Genomic DNA, 19,163 nt, shown 5'->3' on the forward strand with positions numbered 1-19,163 from the left:
AGTTCAAGGCATGTTGTCTTAAAGACCGGCAGCTCATAACCACCAACTCCAGGAGATCCTGTTTATATCTCTGTGGGCTCCTTCACTCATGTGGGCAAACTGACAACAGACACATAATTTAAAATAATAAAAATAGCTGGATGGTGGTGGACAGAGAAAGAAGGATCTCTGAATTCAAGGCCAGCACGGTCTATGGTCTGAGTTCCAGGACAGCCAAGGCTACACACACAAAAACCTGTCTCAAAAACAACAAAATAAAAAATAAAATGATTGTGCTCACATTTAATCCCAGCACTCAGGAAGTAGAAGTATGTGGATCTCTGTGAGTTCCAGGACAGCCTGGTCTGGTCTACACAGAGGATTCCAGGACAGCCAGAGCTACAGTGAGACCCTGTCTCAATCCCTTCCCCCCACACACACCCCAAAAAAGAAAGTCTATGTCTCAAAAATCTAAACTATGGACAGAGAGAGAGAGAGAGAGAGAGAGAGAGAGAGAGAGAGAGAGAGAGAGAGAACCTCCAACAAACTGCAAGAATGCATCAGACAATGCATTGGTCAGGGGAGCATCCCTCTCTCAGTGCTGCCTGCCTTCCTTCCTTCCTTCCTTCCTTCCTTCCTTCCTTCCTTCCTTCCTTCCTTCCTGCCTTTTTCTTTCTTTTCTTCATTTTCCTCCAGTGCTCTGGATTAAAACCCAGGGCCTAGAGAGCAGCGTGCTAAGCACGTATTCTGCTATTGAACCCCACCCCCACCGGGTGCTACATTTATTTACCTATTCACCTTGGTTTTTTATTTGATTGACTTGTTTGTTTGTTTGTTTATGAGACAAAGTTACTCAAACTGTGCTCCAAACTGGCCTTGAACTCACTCTTGGTAACCTCTTGCCTAAACCTCAGGTCTGGGCTATAGACATGAACCTCTATACCCAATTTCATTTAGTGATTGGGAAATTGGACTGAGAAGTGTAATTCAATGGTAAAATACTGACCTAGCCTGTCCAGGGTCTCGAGTTTGATCCCTGGCAACAAAAAGATAAATCAATCAACTGATCAACTCATCAACTGGAAACAGGTTTAGTGGCCTAAGGCCTGCTCTGGTACGACTGGGAGAGAAGATTGCTTTCAGAAGCAGCTATTGTCAGGGAAGGCCAAAGAAACTGCATTTTTCAGGAGGATTAAATCTGGGTGAGCAAAAGGCCCTGGGGAATGGCTGTCCTTGAAACAAAGATTACCACGTGAAACCACTTGAAAGGGGGGGGGCACGCTTTACTTCTTAAGGGCCTTACACACCAGCACTTGGGAGGTGGGGGCAAGAGGGTCAGGAGTTGAAGGTCATTCTTGGCTTCACTTCAAGTCTGAGCACTTGCTGGAGGTGTGAGACCTTTGCTCAAATAACAGAAGAGAGTGTTGAGGAGACTGAGCAGGTAAACAGGCTCTCCTCCAGGCCCAGGAGCTGAGTTCAGTTCCAGTGACCCCCATGGTGGAGGGAGAGAACCGGCCTGCCTTCACACCTGCACTGTGCCATGTGGCCCCCTCCATAAATAAATGTAAAAGCAAGTTGGGCGGTGGTGGCGCACACCTTTCATTCTGGCACTCAGAAGGCAGAGACGGGCAGATCTCTGTGAGCTCGAGGCCAGCCTGGGTCTACAGAGCTCTAGGACAGGTTCCCATGCTACCAAGAAACGCTGTCTCATAAAACCAAAACAAACAAACAAATAAATAAACATGAAAACAAAAGTACCAAAAAAAAAAGGAAGAAAAAAATCAGACACTGGTGTTACCAAGACCCTTAATCCCAGCACATGGGAGGCAGAGGCAGGCAGATTTCTGTGAATTTGAGGTAAGCCTATATAACAACTTCCAGGCCTGCCAAAGTTACCGGGTAAGAACCTACCTCAAAAGGAAAAAAGAAAGTGCTTAGGAGAAAATCCTAAGGTTGAGGATTAGCAACACACAAGAGAGATTGACAACTGCTCAGTCGCATACATGCATATCCATGTACACACATACATGCACACACAGCTTGTGGTGACAGTCTCACCTACAGTAACTTCACTTTGCTTAAGGGATTACACAAGAACCTGCCCGGAGGCTCACAGGTATCTGGAGCCAATACGTGAAGCCTCTCATAGTCCTTGGCCCACGAGCTATCCCTTTCCCAGAAACCCTCTCCCGCTGGGCTGGGAGGCCCCACAGTGAATCAGGCAGCCATCACTGAGTGCCTGCCTGCTGGCCGTATTGCTAGCCTGTGACTCAACTGGTGCCAGAGCTCCAGCTGTGGTTTATGGGAGTGGGGACATCTCCTGCCAAAACGCCCTCTGCTCTCCGCCCTTGCCGTGCCTCTGGGCTTCTAGGCCTGTCATTGCCTCGGGTGGATCTGCAAAGATGCAGAAGGCAGGAATTCCTCAACACAAATAGGAGACAAGAGATCCCAGCGTAGTGATGAATGCCTTTAATCCCAGCACTTGGGAGAATCTCTGAGTTCAAGGCCAGCCTGGTCTACGTAGCAAGCTCCAGGACAGCCAGGACTACATACAGAGATCATGTCTCCAAAAAAGAAAAAAAAAGAAAGAAAGAGAGAGAGAGAGAGAGAGAGAGAGAGAAACCAGTCCACAGCACCCTATCCCCCACCTTACCCACCCTAGACTAGCCTAGGAACCAGAGCAAGGGAGAAAAAAAGGTACACGTATGTGTGTGAATGTGTGTTCATGTATAATGTATGTACCCAAGTGCTATGAGGGCCCAGGATCATGAATTCATACATAGGAGTGCATGAGGGAGGGTGTTACAAGCTTGGATATGTGTGCCTTATTCTCATAGATCTCCATGTACTTATATGTGAACAGTTCTACACTGTCTGTATGGATGCACCTGTCTAGAATCCTGGGGTTGCAGATCAACACAGAGCATCTTCTTCATACCCCACCCCGCTCCTCTAGACATAGGAAGGCACACAGTTAGTAAGTGAAACAAGGGCATTTGAGCTCCTTGTTCCCTTCCACGAGCATGGTATCCACACACTCCAAACATGGGCCTTCCTACTCCTTCATGGATGAAAGAGGACCCTACTTGTAGGAGAAGAAGGATGTCTTCCAAAGGCCCCTTATTCCCGTCAGCTCTTATACACCTGGGAGAGAGAGGATGAAGGCTGCACATACGGAAGTACCAGGCTGGCCTGAGTGTGGGGTAGAAGGGAGATCCCCTCGTTCATGGCTGAGTAACTCTGGGACATCATTGTCCGTATAGCTAATGTGATTGGTACCCGCCCCAGAAAGTCACAGAGAAGAGGCGCCTGGCTAAAGTCCCAACCCTCTGAGTCACACAGCTTACCTGGAGCCCTCTGGGCTCCCACTTGCACTTTGGAAAGGACAGCCAAGATTGAGAGCAAGTAGCCAGCCAGCTCCTCTGAGAGCTCTAGGTAGGCAAGCAGGAAGTGGGGCTCTTCCTTGGGCATCTGAGCAAGGCCTATGTCTCACCCAAGCAAGAGTTTGAGTTAGGGACAGGGCCTAGAAGCCCATCCTACTGTGGGAGGCCATGACTCCTTCAAGGTCAGAGCTTGAGGAGTGGGTTCCCAGCCTAGGGATGGGCTAAAAGATGCAAGTCAGAGCCTGCTGGACCAGAGGAGCTGGCTGGGGCCTTTCAAGGGGTAAGGATGACACACCCTTCATTTCCTGCCCCCCAGATTTTTTTTGTTCTGAATGAGAACAGCCTGAGACCTGAAGAGATGGCTCAATAGTGAAGAGTGCTTGCCTCTTTTCCAAAGGACTTGAGTTCTGTTGCCAGCATCTACAGCAGTCAGGAGTCTCACAACTGGAACTCAAGCTCCAAAGGAGTTCTTTCTTCTGGTCTCCCCAGGCACCTGCACACACATGCATATATATAAACACACATATACATAAAAATTTTAAAAAAGCATATTTTTCTGGGCATGGTGACACATGCCTATAGTCCCAGGAACTCCAGAGGCAGGAGGATGTTTGAGTCCCGGAGTTCTGGGCTGTTGTACACTATGCCATGTCCTTACTAAGGTCAGCATCAATAGGGTGACCTTCTGGGAGTGGGGGACATTCAGGGTGCCTAAGAAGGGGTGAGCTGGCCCAGATCCAAAACAGAGCAGGTCAAAATCGGTGTTTGGTGGGCTGGAGAGATGGCTCAGCAGTTAAGAGCATTTACTAGTCTCCCAGAGGTCCCAGGTTCAATTCCCAGCACTCACATGGAGGCTCACAACCATCTGTAACTGCAATCCCCTGAAATCTGAGGGACTTTTCAGGAGTACATGTGTACATGAAGACAAAACACCCGTAGACATAAAACAAACAAATCTTTAAAAAGAAATAAGCAATTGGTTTTTAACCTTCCTTCCTTTCTTTCGACAGGGCTTCTCTGTGTAACTCTAACTGTTCTGGCGAAGCCTGGCCTTGAACTCACCTGCCTCTGCCTCTCGGGTGCCTGCATCACCCCGTCCGACTTAAAAAGATTTCTACTTATTTAGTTTTTATGTGTAAGGGTGTTTTGCCAGCACATATGTCTGTGTACCATTTGTGTTTTTTTTGTTTTGTTTTGTTTTTTTTTTGTTTGGTTTTTCGAGACAGGGTTTCTCTGTGGCTTTGGAGCCTGTCCTGGAACTAGCCCCGTATGTGTACCATTTGTGTGTCTGGTTGCCCTGAACCCCTAAAATACATCTTTATTTACCATGGTGGGATTGATTAAAGGTGTGCACCACCACCTCCTGGCAGATAAATATTTTTTTAAAAAAATTTTTTTTTACTTAAAAATGTGTGTATGTGCACATAAGTGATTATAGCTACCTACAGAGGCCAGAAGGAAGCAGCAGATCCCTGGAGCTGGAGGCCATGTGAAGTTTTGGTCAGGCCACTGATCCTTGGAAGCCCCTAAGCGTCTCATTTTCTTTAATTCCATGGAAGTTTCATTTGGAAGCAACCCTAGGACCTCAGAAGGGTCGGATAGTATTAAGAATGTTCAGCCTGGGGCTGGAGAGATGGCTCAGACGTTAAGAGCATTGCCTGCTCTTCCAAAGGTCCTGAGTTCAATTCCCAGCAACCACATGGTAGCTCACAACCATCTGTAAAGGGGTCTGGTGTCCTCTTCTGACCTGCAGGAATACACACACAGAGAATATTGTATACATAATAAATAAATAAATATTTTTAAAAAAAGAATATTCAGCCTGGTTATGGTGGCACATGCCTTTAATCCTACCACTTGGGAGGCAGAGGCAGGCTAATCTCTAAGAGTTTGAGATCAGCCCGGTCTTGGTGAATTCCAAGACAGGCTCCAAAGCTACACAGAGAAACCTTGTTTTGAAAAAAACAAAACAAAAAGTATTTCAGAGCCAGGTAGTAGTGATGTTCATATTTACTCTCAGCATTCGAGGGACAGAGGCAGGTTGACCTTTGAGTTGGAGACCAGCCTTGTCTACAGAATGGGTTCCAGGACAGCCAGGGCTACACAGAGAAACCCTGTCTCAAAAAAATGAAAAAGGAGGGGCTGGAGAGATGGCTCAGAGGTTAGGAATACTGGCTGCTCTTCCAGAGGTCCTGAGTTCAATTCCCAGCAACCACATGGTGGCTCACAACCATCTGTACTGAGATCTGGCGCCCTGCTCTGGCGTGCGGGCATACATCAAGGCAGAATGTTGTATACATAATAAATAAATAAATAAATATTTTAAAAAAATGAAAAAGGAGAGAAGGAGGGAGGGAAGGAAAGAGGAAGGGAGGGAGGGAGAAAAGAATATTTCAGGCTTTGTGTACCACACTCTCATCCAGGGTCATGCCCAAAAACTAGATTTTTAGGCACGTGTATTCATGTATGAATAGCCACGTACATCCAGACGCATGCTCAGATGTGTCATGCCATGTCAGTATTTATGGGGATCCATGTGTGCATATGAGCACCCATGGGCATATTTGAGTGTGTCCCTGCCTGGACCTGGTCTGGGTCTGGTGTTTGGAAAGCCCCAAAGGCAGGTGAGGGGGAAATCTGTTGAAAGTTGTGAAGACAAGCAGCTGAACATTTTCGCCTACTCGGTGCCAGCCACTTGGGGAAGAAGAGCTAATAAACAGAGTTGACACAAAGGAGGCCATCGCTGGAGCAGGTCTAGGATGTCTGGAGGGCTCTAGCTTGCCTCTTGGGAACCAGATCCCCGAAGCCCCGCCTTCTGATTTCCTCACTTCCTTCTCATCGACAGGGAAGCTCTTCAAGGCAAGAGGGCTCTTCCATAAGATGAGAGGTCAAGACCAGCGGTGAAGAAAGTAGAAATGCTCACACGTTTCCTGGGTCTAAGCTAGCTCTACCCCTGCAGCCGGGAAAAGAAGGGCTAGACTAACCGCTGGGCTTCCCGCGGAAGAATACATGGGTTTCTGGGTGTGAGCAGGGATGGTCTAGCAGGGATAGAGTAGGTCAGATGTATGGAAATTGTTTGAGGACTAGAAGATTCGGGAGGCCAAGTGAGGAGGGCGGAAGGAAGTGGAAAAGAGCTGGAGCTGAGGGCTGAACAGAGGCCAGCTGGGCCACGGTACCATGAAGGCCCTCACAACAGAAGATATGTTCATAGGAATTTCACAGAAGGAAATACCATATGTGACTGACATGCCAAAAAGGCTACACGGGTGCTGCCTGTGTCCCAGTCCCTCCCGCCTCATCCCAACCCAGGCTGGCTCCGCCTCATCCCAGCCCAGGCTGGCTGCTGATTACAGGGTAGCAGCCGCCTGCCCAGAGGGTGAGGAGTCACAGGGAAAGGCTCCATGGGAGGGACAGGGAACACTGGGAGATTCTACAGTCGGAGTTCAGAAACTTCTAGATCTGGGGTCAGTGGGCTGAGAAGTTTGGAGATGGGAGGAGGCATTTTGTGGAGGGAAGATTAGAGAAAGGCCAGGAAGCCTAATCTCTTTGGTTTTTTTTTTTTTTTTTTTTTTTTTTTTTTTTTTTTTTGTTTTGTTTTGTTTTGTTTTGTTTTTCGGTTTTTCGAGACAGGGTTTCTCTGTAGCTTTGAAGCCTGTCCCAGCACTAGCTCTTGTGGACCAGGCTGGCCTCAAACTCACAGAGATCCACCTGCCTCTGCCTCCTGAGTGCTGAGATTAAAGGCCTGCGCCACCACCTCCCAGCTTCTGTGTATCTTTTTCAGCCACACTTTGACTGCCACTGGATCTCAGTGCTGCCCTTCAGTCGAGGCCAAATCAACCTCTTCAGTTCTTGGGAATTTCAAGCTCTGTCTTGTGAAGTAGAGGAAAACTAGGTCTTGCTTCTCAGGGACAGAAGTTTGGGCCTGAGCTGAGACGCACCCTCCTTGTCTGCCTCTGGACAGACCTAGCGCTCAGGCCTTTCTCTCCTTCGTCCCCCTCACCACATCTCACCTCACCTCACCCCTTGGCCCGAATGGCAGGTTCGGCCCGGCCAGAGAAGCTTGGAGCCTTACCCCCAACTCCCGGTGCTTCCCTGGACAAGTTCCTACACGGCTGAACCGCATATAAACCAGAAAAACTATGCTCCCCACCCACCCCTCAGAAGTTGAGGAGCAAGAGGAAGTCTCCCTCTGGAACGCCCCTTTCCTGGGTCCCACTTAGTTCCGGGGGGGGGGGGTAATCCGAGGTGCCACCCCCTTGCCTGAAGCAGGCTGATGGGCAGTGGCCTTTCCCGTGGAAAGCAGGGTGACTCAGGACCTCACGATTCTCCTCTCCCTTATCACTCACCTGGATTAATACCTGACTCACAAGTACCGGATGCTGGGGGGTGACATATATATTGGGGAGAGTCTGGTTAGCTCAAATCTGACTCTAGGACTCCATTGAGTGTAACCTGATTCTCAGACCCCTGGGTTTCAGGGGCACTGTGCTTTTTCTTCCAAAGTAAGGAGCTGGGTGGCAGAAAATCGGGGCTTCAACTAAGATTTGGATTGAGAGGAGGCTGACCATATTGTAGCCAGGGAAGAGGCCCCTTTCGGGGTTCTCCACATGGAACAAAAGAGGATTTGAATTGTCAGTACTTTGGAAGTCCGAACATCCCCCCCTCCCAAAGGGAACAGCTTTTCTCGGAGCCACAGGAAGAAGTCCAGGCTTCCTACATTCCTGCCTCTTACCTGACCTGAACTCTGAAGTCAGATGTCCCTCTTTGCGGAGATTCCTTGTGCTGTACACACAGACCAAGGCATAAAGATGTGTGTGTGTGTGTGTACATGTGCTATGCCTACTTGCTGCACACAGGACCATGCCGGAGATCAAACGACCCTACCTGTCCACCTGCACTGAAGAACATGCAGAGGCCGGTGACCCCATGGGGATGGACCCCCAACACCACCTCTAGCACACACACACACACACACACACACAAAGGCTTTCTCTGAGTGAAGCCTCCCTCCCCGCTCCCTCTTCAGATGCCCCGGTGGACTGAGACATGAGTGGCCACACAGGTGTCATGGAGCACTGTAGCAAAGAGTCAGGGCAGAGTCATTTCTTGCCTTGCCTCCCGGAGATCTGAGGAAAACAGGTTGGAGCTGCCTTGTGAGGGATTTAAGTGAAAGCTTGGGCTTCCCGCCCTGGCTCAGGCTAGAGCAGTGTGCGGGAAAGTGTGGTATGGCTCCTTGGGTTTCTGAGAACACAGCCTCTTCTTTCACCACTTGGGCATGCAGAGAGCACTCAACGAGGTCATTGTTCTGTGCCTTCTATTGATGGCAAGAGTGAGTCAGGCCGAAGGAGGCCCAAGTTCTGATGGTTTCTGGCATCTATACCGCCCAGGGCCACCTACTACAGATCTGCCACCTGTTTGCTATAGACCCCCAGCCTGCTATAGACCTGCCTCCAGGCCACACTACCCACCTCTTCCTCCAACTGAACCATCCAGAACTGGACTTGTACAAGGGCCTGAAGCCACCCTGGGGATGAAACAGGATGGTTTTGAAAAGGGCCAGCCAATCCTGAATTTCCTTAGAGCCCACAGAGGAATTGTGCAGAAATAGACCAAGGAACCAAAGGCAAAGGGGCAGAGACAAGCCAAGGGCAACCCTAGACCATGGCTACAGGGATTTATAAGGATAAGGCGCTGACACAGGTGCTTCTTCACATGATCTATATAACAGAGATGTAGAATCCAATCCATCAAATCTCCTCTGCTAATTTCAAACCTGGGCTGAGCTGTCTAATGACAGCAGGGACAGGATAAAGTGCACAAAGACAAAACTGGAAACAGAGTTCCTTCCAGCACGTGGCTTCTCACCATGGTGGAGCCTACTGGTTATCTATGCACTACTGATCCCACCCAGCACTGAGCCTGATTCCTCATTCAGAAAGGAGTTAAAAATGCCTTTTCTTGGCCGGGCAGTGGTGGCGCATGCCTTTAATCCCAGCACTCGGGAGGCAGAGGCAGGTGGATCTCTGTGAGTTCGAGGCCAGCCTGATCTACAAGAGCTAGTGCCAGGACAGGCTCCAAAGCTACAGAGAAACCCTGTCTCGGAAAAAAATTAAAAAAAAAAAAACCTTTTCTTTCTCCCCCACCGCCCCTCCCCCCAGCCCTGCTTTGGTTTTTCAAGACAGGGTTTCTGTGTGTAGCCCTGGCTGTCCTGGAACTCTCTTAAATCTAGATTGGCCTCCAATTCAGAGATGGGCCTGCCTGTGTCTCCCAAGTGCTGGGATTAAAGGCGTGCACCATCACTGCCTGACACAGGTGCTTCTTCACATGATCTATATAACCTCCTTTATAGTACCTCCTTTATAGGACTGGTATGATTATATAGCCACATTTCTACACAAAATATGGAAGTCAAGCCAGGCATGACATATACTCATAATCCCAGCACTTGGGAGGCAGAAGCAGGAGACTCAAGAATAATTCAATGCCAGGCTCACCTATTACACAGTGAATTCAAGGCCAGCCTGGGCTACACAGGACACTGTCTCAAAAGACTAAGAAGGGACTGGAGAGATGGCTCAGAGGTTAAGAGCATTGCCTGCTCTTCCAAAGGTCCTGAGTTCAATTCCCAGCAACCACATGGTGGCTCACAACCATCTGTAATGGGGTCTGGTGCCCTCTTCTGGCCTGCAGCATACACACAGACAGAATATTGTATACACAATAAATAAATAAATATTTTTAAAAAAAGAAAAAATGTGAAAACCAACACCTAACTGTAACAGTGATGGCTTATTTATGTATGTTATATATATGGATGCTGTCTGCATGTATGTCTGCACACCAGAGGGCATCGCATCCCACGGAACTAGTTATAGAAGGTTGAGAGCCACCATGTGGTTGCAGGGAACTGAACTAAGGACCTCTCGAAAAGCAGTCAGTGTCTCTTAAGTACTGAACCATTTCTCCAGCTTCTGTTTTTTGCTTGAAAGAGACAGGGTTTCTCTGTGTAGCCCCTGCTGTCCTGAAACTCACTCTGTAGACCAGGCTAGAATTAAACTCAAGAGATCTGCCTGGCTCTGCCTCTTGAGTGCTGGGGTTAAAGGTTATGTGACATCACTACACCTAGTTAGTCTTGGGCTTTCTTTCAGTGCCACCTCCTCCCTGCTCTAGGCATAGTCCACAAGTTCTGGCTCCTGGTGGTGCCGTCTCCCCTTGCTTGGGCTAGGTGCTCCTTTTATACACATCCGTCTCCTCCCTGAGCCCCATTCTAGGTGCTGTGAGGAGCACACATCGTCTGTGTTCAGCATGCTCTCTGTCCTCCCGGACCTTTCTTACACAGCAGGCTAAAATCATAAGGAAAGACAAGTCAGGTGCCCAGAAAGCATTAAGCAATTTAATCTCAAATCAGAGTTCCAGACAACAGACAGTGCGCACCGGTATGCATGCCTGCCAAGTGAACTCAACAAGGAGCAGCTGCATTCGCCGTTCACAAGAGGGAAAGCGCACCTCAGGCTGGGGTGAGGGCAGGGACTAGGAGGGGTGCTATTTGAGCTGAGTCTAAAAAAACCATCCAGGATTAGGAGAAAAAAGAAGGGAGTGGCTGTCAGAAGTGGGCTGGATCAGGCTGAGAGGCAGCATCCTGCCTCACTCAGAGCTCCCGGAGAGCAGGTGAGAGCAGGTGTATAGCACAGTCATGAGGAATGATAGGCAGCCGCAAAGGACAGGCAGGACTCACACTGAGGCCAGGCAGCATCACCCAGTGCTGTATGCATTCCTTCTGGACTGGAGAATCCCCCTCAACTCTACACACCCGGCCCTGTCTGGCCCTGTCTGGTCCAGGTCTTCTCCCCACTGTTACTCTGCTGGGAGGCAGTAGCACTAACACGGAAAGGCACTGCGGTTGTTCAATGGGCTCTATTCATACACGCACAACCCCTTTTCCACTGTACAGTGTTGGTGCTGTGACCTTCAGGAACGGCCATACTTCTCTGGGGTCCTATCTAAAGATCTGAAGGCACACTGCTATCTGGGCATGTATGTCCTGCCAGTGGGATGAGGACCTGGCCTCCACACCAGGTAGGCACATGTCCTTCAACTGTTTCAAAATGAAGATCGAGAGAGAAACAAAAGTGAAGAAAAAACAGTCCAGGCTGATTCGGAACTGATAGGCAAAAGGATCTGGTGGATTCAGTTTCCTCTGAGCTGGCTCCTCCTCTTCCGAGAATTTGGTTGGTCAGGTCTGGGGACACAAGACACCATGGCCCCCGCCCCAGCGCTAAAGCACAGAACTGAAAAATCTGGCAAGGCTTTCTCAAGTGTCCATAAAGCAGCGGCTGCCCACAACAGGCTGCTCCAGACGTCCAAGGTCCCATGGTCCTCCTACTGCTCGTCAATGCTGGAGTCACACAGTCCATCTCTCGCTTCGAGCCTCTACAGACTGTACCAGGCCTTCACCCAACACCGCAAAGTCCTCCAAGATTGCCTCTATGTTGGGCACCATCACAAGCTCCCCACCTCGAGACACCACCATGCGTCCCTTTACATTGGAGGCCTGAAGAATCAGAGAGTAAGTTTGAGTTGGGTGTCACCAAAGCACACACTGAGCTGCAAGGTCGGGGGCAGTGTGGACAGGCATATGAGCCCTGACATGTACTTGGCCCAGGGCCACACGGAAAGGCATACCCTCAGAGAACCACGTGTGCACACTCAGCAATGTGTTGACAGTCACTGGTCAGCATACCTTAAAGGGCTGGGGCTGGAAGCTGGTGGGCTTCCAGAGGACACCGATCACCTCCCCACCATGCTGGTCATAGAAGAAAAGCGCCAGATCTCCAAAGGCCTCCTGGAAGGGACAGAACACAAACAAGATCACTACAGGCACCTAGGACCTCCTCCATGGTTCCAGCGCCCCTGAACACTCCCCAGGCTCGCCAGTCCTTTACAACTTACCCTGAGCTCTGCCAGATAGAGCTGAGGGGGATCGTAGCCCAGGACAGGCATCAGAGACGAAGGCCCTGGCTCACTGAGCAGACCCCGGCAGAAGGAGGCAGCTGGAGAGTCCACGGCTTGTCGGTGCCGGGGAATGTGGCGGGGAGTCAGGCGGATCAGTACATCGTACATGTCTAAGGGTGGCCGGAACACTGTCTACGGAAGCCTTTACGTTAGTTACCCTTCCACGTACCTCACGCCCAAGCACCTGGTCATCCATTAAGGGCTTGTGTGCCCACAGAAGGTGAGAACAGCAAGTCCCAGTGAGGGAAGCAGCCAGGGCCAGCTGGAGCCCAGGATTTCTGACAGGCTCTACCACTGCCGGGCACCATGGCAGCTTCAAAGCCTTTATGTATCATGTCTCACCACACAGAGCAACTGGGTACCCTGAGAAGCCCTTGACTCTGGACTTCTGGCCCTAGGAGTTAACCCTGAGTCGGATGCTTACCCTAATGTCCCCAGGCCCCCGGGGATCCATCAGCTGCCTCTCTAGGACAGGGAGGGCTTCAGCGGCCAGGATCACGAGCTGCTGAAGGATCTGGGACACAGAAAAGTCACAAGATTGACTGGCCATGGTTCTTTGAGCTTGGCCTGGGCCTTTCTTTTCAGTATTAGAAAAAAAAATTTAATTTTGGGACAGGTATGGGGTTGAACCTGGGCAGAGGGTCTATCCTGCGTCCACACAGAGCTTCTGCGGTCCTGGGGAGTAATGATGACCATGACCGGGAGTTGTGTCCGAGCTGCCAGGAAACTACTTCGAATCTCTACCTGCTCCTCAGCTAGAGATAGAGGGGATGCCATGTCAGCCCCACATAGACCGTGTAACTAGCAACTGCCCATCATAGGAATTTTCCAATACCTCTCTCCTAAAGGACAAAGGTTATGAAAGGGACACCACATGGCCTCAATGGGGTGGGGTGTTAATCTCCCAGCACCAGCCCAGAGGCAGAGTTTCCCCCTGCTTGTCACCCCTAGACTAGTCTCCGGCTTGCACAAGCCGAGGCCTGCCCAAGGCCCCCCTCGTCCTGGGCTCTCACACACCTGGAGAATTAGGAACCCGACACCCTGTTCTCTGCTGAGACCCAGAGCTCCTAAGATTACAATGGGAAACCAACAATCCCACCTCCAAGGTGTGGGCACCCAGTCTAACTTCCTAACTTCCTGCTCCCCGGCCACAAGACCTCTCACCTAGCATTCAAGAACCCTTTCTCCACTCTCCCCTCTCTCCACAGCCCCCGGGGGGCCTGTTCACCAGCCTGGTCCATTTTGTCATGGACCACATGGGCAAAGCTCTCTAAGCCAGACTCCATGGGGCGGGGGGGGGGGGAGGGTTGTCTCTTCCTCCTGACAATCCTAGTCCCCAAGATAGACAGTTAGGCTTAGCCATCTGGGACCTGGGAGGCTTCCCTGACAGAATTCCAGGGAGATCCTGTCTGTCTTTCTGTGCCATCTATAAGGGCAGTTCTTCCAGTAGTCTGACCCGAGTCTACCGCTTACCAGTCAGTTCACTGTTGAGGTTGACAATGAGCGGGTTGTTCTTCCAATCAAAGGTAGAGACCAGGTAAAGGAATCGAAGAAAGCCGACCTGTGGGGAGCTGAGCAGACAGATGAGAAAGAACATGAGGCCTCACGTCCCCCTTCCCAGGCTTCGACAATCCGTTAGCGCAGACTGTGGGAAGTCTGGGTCTGGGACTGTCCTCATGGCCTCACATCCCCCTCCCCAGGCTTCTACAATCCGTTAGCGCAGACTGTGGGAAGTCTGGGTCTGGGACTGTCCTCATGGGGGACGTAGCCACCCTCCCCCATTTAGAGTAAGAACTGCATCACGAAGGGCAACTTCCCGGGTAAGAAAAATGTTGGAGGAACTACCTGGGAGGGGTGAAGGGCTCGGAGTGCAGGAAGAGGGCAGCAGCCACCAGATCCAGGCTCTCATCAGTGAATCCATCACCCAATAGCTGGGCACGTACCCACCGCTTGGTCAGGCGGGCCACACCTGAGAAGGCCGGGTGCTGCTGCTGGAGTCTGGGAGAGGAAGGTATGGTAGTGAGAGCCCGGAACCCAGAGCCCCACACAGCGTTTTAGCCCTACAGCCACAGTCATTCGACCCCTGCCCAACGCTGGCCTTTGTGCTAATGTGTTACATGTGCTATCGCATATTAGCCAGGCAAACACCTGGGAGGCTGTTACTAACGGTATCACCATTTACAAATGAGCTATCGTGCTATCTGGCCTCTCAGAGAGTCTGGTAGCCAGGCGAGCAGAACAGGGGCAGGGGAAGGCCTATATCCAAGACGAGCTTATGCATGGAGCCTTACCCATGCAGGGCACTGGTGAGCAGGGGCAACAGCCTGGTTTCTCTCTCAAGGCGGAGGGAGGCGGGTGTGTCTCTCATAGAGATCATGCCCTCGGGGCTCCGTACCTCCTTCAGGATCTGTGGCTCCCGTTGATAGGCCACTCGAATTCTGAACACAAACCCATCCTGTGGGAAGATGTGGCAAAGGAAGTGATGTCAGAACACATGGGGGTGCTCTGCTGCCTGTACCCCTGGGCCCCCAGCACACGACCCGCAGGGACCACACGACCCACAGGGACATCCCTGGAGCCCCTTCTCTGTGGTTTCCCAGCCTGCACCAGCCTGACCTTGAGGACGTCAGTGTGTGTGGCAGTGGCGCGGCACTGTAGCCGATGCTGCTGTGTCAACAGTTCTGCCAGGCGCAGCTGGAAGGCAGCTCGGACCCGCTGCACAGCCTCTGCATTCTGAGGCCACTTCCCGCTGCCCTCGAGGTGACAAACCACTGAAGAACAAAAGGGGCGAGAGATCTAATACTGCAGCCTGCTGCCTCTCCCACTCCCTCCCCAGAACCCTCTTACCAGTCATAGGCTCCACGTAGGCTGGGCAGGGCTTATCCAGCCGGGGCAACAGGGAAGCCCGCTCTTTGAGATGCTTGTAGAAGGAATAGGCAGGCCGAACCGGGGTTGGAGGGAATACCTATAGAAGAAATGAGGACGATAACTTTAGCAGGGAGGAAGAGCCAGAGACAGGAGGTAAAAGGGACTGAACAGAGGTGTGAGGGAGGCACCAACCGGAAGGGACTCCCCACCTCACCTCTGTATAGCGCAGCACTGGGTGAGTTCCCTGAACAGCAGACACGGTGAGTGGGAGTCCTTCCAGCCCCCACAGCAGGCGGCTGAGGTCATCATAGCTACGCACAGCCAATGCCAGGGCTTCTTCACCTGTGTTGGATAGCTGGAGAAGAGAAGACACTCAGGAAGAAGTCTGGATCTTACAGAACCCCAGCACCATCTAGGATCCTGCAGGACCACAGCACCCCCTGCTGGACACAGAAGATGCAGGCTGGCTGCAGTAGGAAAGGTTCGTTCCAGTCTTGCCCTGCAGTGACACTGCAATCACTTGGTCAGACTCAGGCTCTTACCTCTTTCGGGCCTTGGATCAATGCATCAAGGAAACCACCCACATAGTGGACACAGGTATCTGGGATGTCAGCATGGCTAAAGAACACAGATACAATGAGGGCATCAGGGGCTACGTCCACTGACCACAGCAGCCTCCTGGCACGAAGATGCTAACACTCACAGTGCCAAGAGGTGGGTGACCACCTGTTGAGGAATAAGGCGCTTCTCAGAAACAGAGGCCGCCTCCCAGACCACAGCTTCCCGGATGGCTCCGTCCTGGAAACGTCTCAGTTCTGAGCGGGACCCCCAGAACTGACGGAAGTCAGCAGCCTGGGGAGAAGCAAAGGATGGGAGGAAAGATCAGGAAAGAAAGACTGAGTCAGGGTGTAGCAGTGGTAGGCCTTGCCTACCAGCACGCTCGAAGCCCTAGGCTCAATCCTAAGCACTGAAGCAAACAATAAACTGTCTCAGAAAGCTCCGCCATGAGAGGCCTCAGCTCGGGCAGCATGAGGGGGACCCGCCCACTCCTCCCCACAGACAGGCTGGGGCTGCACACCTCAGGCCGGTCAGCCTCAGGACCTAGGTCAAGAACACTGGTCAGTCCCTCAGGCTGGAGGAGCAACCCCAGGGTCAGGGTCCCACAGTCCTTGTGCTTCGGTGGCTCTTCCTTGATGTCCCACTGTAGGGAATAAAAAGGTCGAGTTCAACCCCAACGTCCCCCAGCCTGGTCTAGAAACTAGCCAGCTGGGCAGCCCGTCTTTGGTGTCCCTTGGGACCCCACAAACTCCCCATCATACACGGTCTCACCTCTGGGACTGGAGGCCGAGAGTGAGCCAGAAGGTGCAGCCGGGACCCCAGACCCTGCTCCAAAATCGCGGTTAGCGGGCCCAAAGCTGCCGAAACATAGTCCCCACCATTGTCCTGTAGCTCTGGCCAGAGCTTTAGCCGGTGACATGCTGCCTGCAGACGACTCAGTGGGCGGAGACTGGAGGGCATAGGATGAAGAGGACCAATCAGGACCCACTAGGTCCTTGCTGCTTCCCCCCTAATGACCCACAGCCTGTATCAGCCCCAAACTCACTGGACAATGTGGTCAAAAGCCCGCACCATGGGTTTGGGAGTCATCAACAGCAAGTGAAATCCATCGTCAGCTTGGCTGTCCAGCAAGGCCATGGACAGCTGGGCCTCGTGCTGCACCTGGGCCACAGGGTGAAGGAGGGGCCGCAGCTGTAACCCTCATGGGCTGAAGGGGTCACATCTGACCTTACTTCTTTGGAGAGGAGTGTCTGACAAAGGAACAGCATCTGGGCTGGGACCTCTGGAGGATACAGGACTAGGAGCCCACAGGTACCTGCTTGTAAGTGGAAGCTGTGACATCGGCACAGAGGTTGAGGTGGCCTGTGGAGTCCAGGAACACAACTGGGAAGACCTGGTGGAAGTCGGCCAGGACTGGCTGCCAGGCAGAGAGAAGACAGTCAGGACTAATCGGGCCAATCAGGGCTACCTTCGGGTCCTGGCACAGCCCTGCCCTTCCATAACTCACCATGGAGGGATCTGAACCCAGAGATAAACTGATTCCGTTGACCGTCAGATCTGTAGTGGCTAGATTGAAGAGGGGAGGTGTTAGGAGGTTTCCCTTGGGACCCAGCCGCAGGGACACCCTCCCACAGCCCGGGTGGCTATACCTATTTGTTTCTCATCTGGTGACAAGGAACTAAAGGAGCTGGGTCCCCAGGGTAAGTGGAACCCCTGGCCTTCCCAATCTAGCTGCCTTACCCAGAAACTGCAGGACACTTCTCAGGACCTGGTAGCCGCTCATGGTAGTATGGATCTTGCGTTTAGACACAAGGAAGGCAACCAGCATGGAAATAAGGAAGCCATTAAATCCACCCAGGCCCTGAAAGAGTCACAACAGATCTGAGCTCAGAAGCAGCTCGTAACACGGGGAGGGGAGGCCTCTAGGGCACCTTCAGCTCACCTTGTCCAGCTCCCGCTGCCGCAGCCAAACCTTCAGAAGTGCTATACCATCCTTCAGCCCCTGGGCAGAGCCCAACACAATGGATAGTAGGTGCATTTGGGACTCAAGAGCTGTATCCTGCAGGATCCATGTGTTATAGTGGGGTGTGGGGGGCTCTGGGCTAGCTGTCAAGGAAAAAATATATAGAAGCTGTGAGGAACAAAGCCTCCGCAAAACCCCGGTCCACCAACACATTCCAACACCAGTGCCTACTGACCACTCTCCGGAGCACTGTGCCCTCGGTACCAGGCAGAACGCACATTGTTCTTGGTTGGCAGCAAGCGGCAAGGGCGGAAGAAGTCCAAAGGAGGACACGGATGCAGGCGTACAGTAACCAGACGCTCATCCTTCCCTAGTCGGGAACAAGGAATACTGACATCCTACAACTCCTGAAACCAGAGGGATCCCCTCCCCACCCCCTTATACTTGGGGCACCCGTGACTTTCCACCTCATAATTTGAGACCAATGCCTCTCACCTTGCCCCTTAAGGCTCCTATTTCTACTCTCTAGACCTTTCGGACCTTGTGACCACCCCCCTTCGGATTTGTCACCCCACACTGTGCACCAAACCCAGTGGGTGACTCCCACCCTGTGGCCGCAGCAGCAGCGAGGGCTTCAGGTGGCAGCCACTGGTGTAAGAGAAGCGAACACTGCCAAAGAGAGGATCCTGGGCCAGGTGGTAAGCCAAGTGAGCGAGGTAAAGAGCTCGCTTGCGGAAGTAGCGCTGGTTCAGGCCGTCTTTGTCCTGGAAGATTTCCTGGAGGAGTCAGGGAAAAAGAGAGACGTCAGACACAGAAGTGCTTATGGAGCTAGGGGCTAGGTCGAAGCTAGGCTTAATTCCCAGGGCATTATCACCGACTCAGGAGTGCGTAAAACAACGGGAGCATCATAGCCAACGTTCAGACGAAGAGCTCAAAGGGACAGTAACTGGACCAAGGGCCCATCTACGCTACCCTCAGAGTGGCGGCTCTCTACACCCCCAAACCACGGGCCTTACCCTGGGCATGGTCAGCGCCACATCCACGTTGACGTCTGGTCGGATACAAGTGCCCAGAAGGTAGCTGCCCACGACAGTGATCTGGGACGGAGGCAGGAAGCGGAAGGAACCCTTCACAGCATAGGGCACCTGGTGGAGGGGCACTCGAACACCAGCTGGGAGCCATGACTGGTCGGTGAGCTGGAAGGACAGAGAGGAAACACATGGATTCTACTATCTTCCTCACAAAGCCCCGATGTCTAGTAGACAACATACCGGCATATTAAAAACTAAACTCTCAATCTTCCATAAATACCTTCTCTATGAAGACAACTTGATTAAAAAAAAAACATTTAAGATTTAGTTTTTTTTTTTTTTGGTTTTTTTTTTTTTTTGGTTTTTCGA

The 19,163-nt window shown here is 51.7% G+C and overlaps 1 protein-coding gene across 2 annotated transcripts in view; it reads right to left on the reverse strand.

Annotated features, from left to right (window-relative positions):
• Positions 1-11,187: 11,187 nt before the first annotated feature.
• Positions 11,188-19,163, reverse strand: part of Nol6 (nucleolar protein 6) — an 11,810-nt gene continuing 3,834 nt past the window's right edge. The window contains exons 4-26 of one of the 2 annotated variants that reach the window (XM_013351936.2): positions 18,780-18,959; positions 18,371-18,539; positions 17,999-18,133; positions 17,743-17,906; positions 17,541-17,661; positions 17,308-17,366; positions 17,116-17,217; positions 16,846-16,961; positions 16,572-16,749; positions 16,321-16,443; positions 15,946-16,094; positions 15,785-15,860; positions 15,457-15,597; positions 15,222-15,339; positions 14,991-15,145; positions 14,666-14,829; positions 14,220-14,372; positions 13,848-13,945; positions 13,005-13,129; positions 12,799-12,888; positions 12,312-12,506; positions 12,103-12,204; positions 11,188-11,913 (exon numbers count right to left, since the gene is read on the reverse strand). In XM_013351936.2, the coding sequence (XP_013207390.1) occupies positions 11,764-11,913; positions 12,103-12,204; positions 12,312-12,506; positions 12,799-12,888; positions 13,005-13,129; positions 13,848-13,945; positions 14,220-14,372; positions 14,666-14,829; positions 14,991-15,145; positions 15,222-15,339; positions 15,457-15,597; positions 15,785-15,860; positions 15,946-16,094; positions 16,321-16,443; positions 16,572-16,749; positions 16,846-16,961; positions 17,116-17,217; positions 17,308-17,366; positions 17,541-17,661; positions 17,743-17,906; positions 17,999-18,133; positions 18,371-18,539; positions 18,780-18,959 (3,063 nt within the window). In that variant the 3' untranslated portion in view covers positions 11,188-11,763. Of the gene's footprint in view, positions 11,914-12,102; positions 12,205-12,311; positions 12,507-12,798; positions 12,889-13,004; positions 13,130-13,847; positions 13,946-14,219; positions 14,373-14,665; positions 14,830-14,990; positions 15,146-15,221; positions 15,340-15,456; positions 15,598-15,784; positions 15,861-15,945; positions 16,095-16,320; positions 16,444-16,571; positions 16,750-16,845; positions 16,962-17,115; positions 17,218-17,307; positions 17,367-17,540; positions 17,662-17,742; positions 17,907-17,998; positions 18,134-18,370; positions 18,540-18,779; positions 18,960-19,163 lie in introns of those variants that run through there. The other variant, XM_026786825.1, reaches the window with a different exon arrangement.

The sequence above is a fragment of the Microtus ochrogaster genome, linkage group LG5, assembly GCF_000317375.1.
Source record: "Microtus ochrogaster isolate Prairie Vole_2 linkage group LG5, MicOch1.0, whole genome shotgun sequence".
NCBI lineage: Eukaryota > Metazoa > Chordata > Mammalia > Rodentia > Cricetidae > Microtus > Microtus ochrogaster.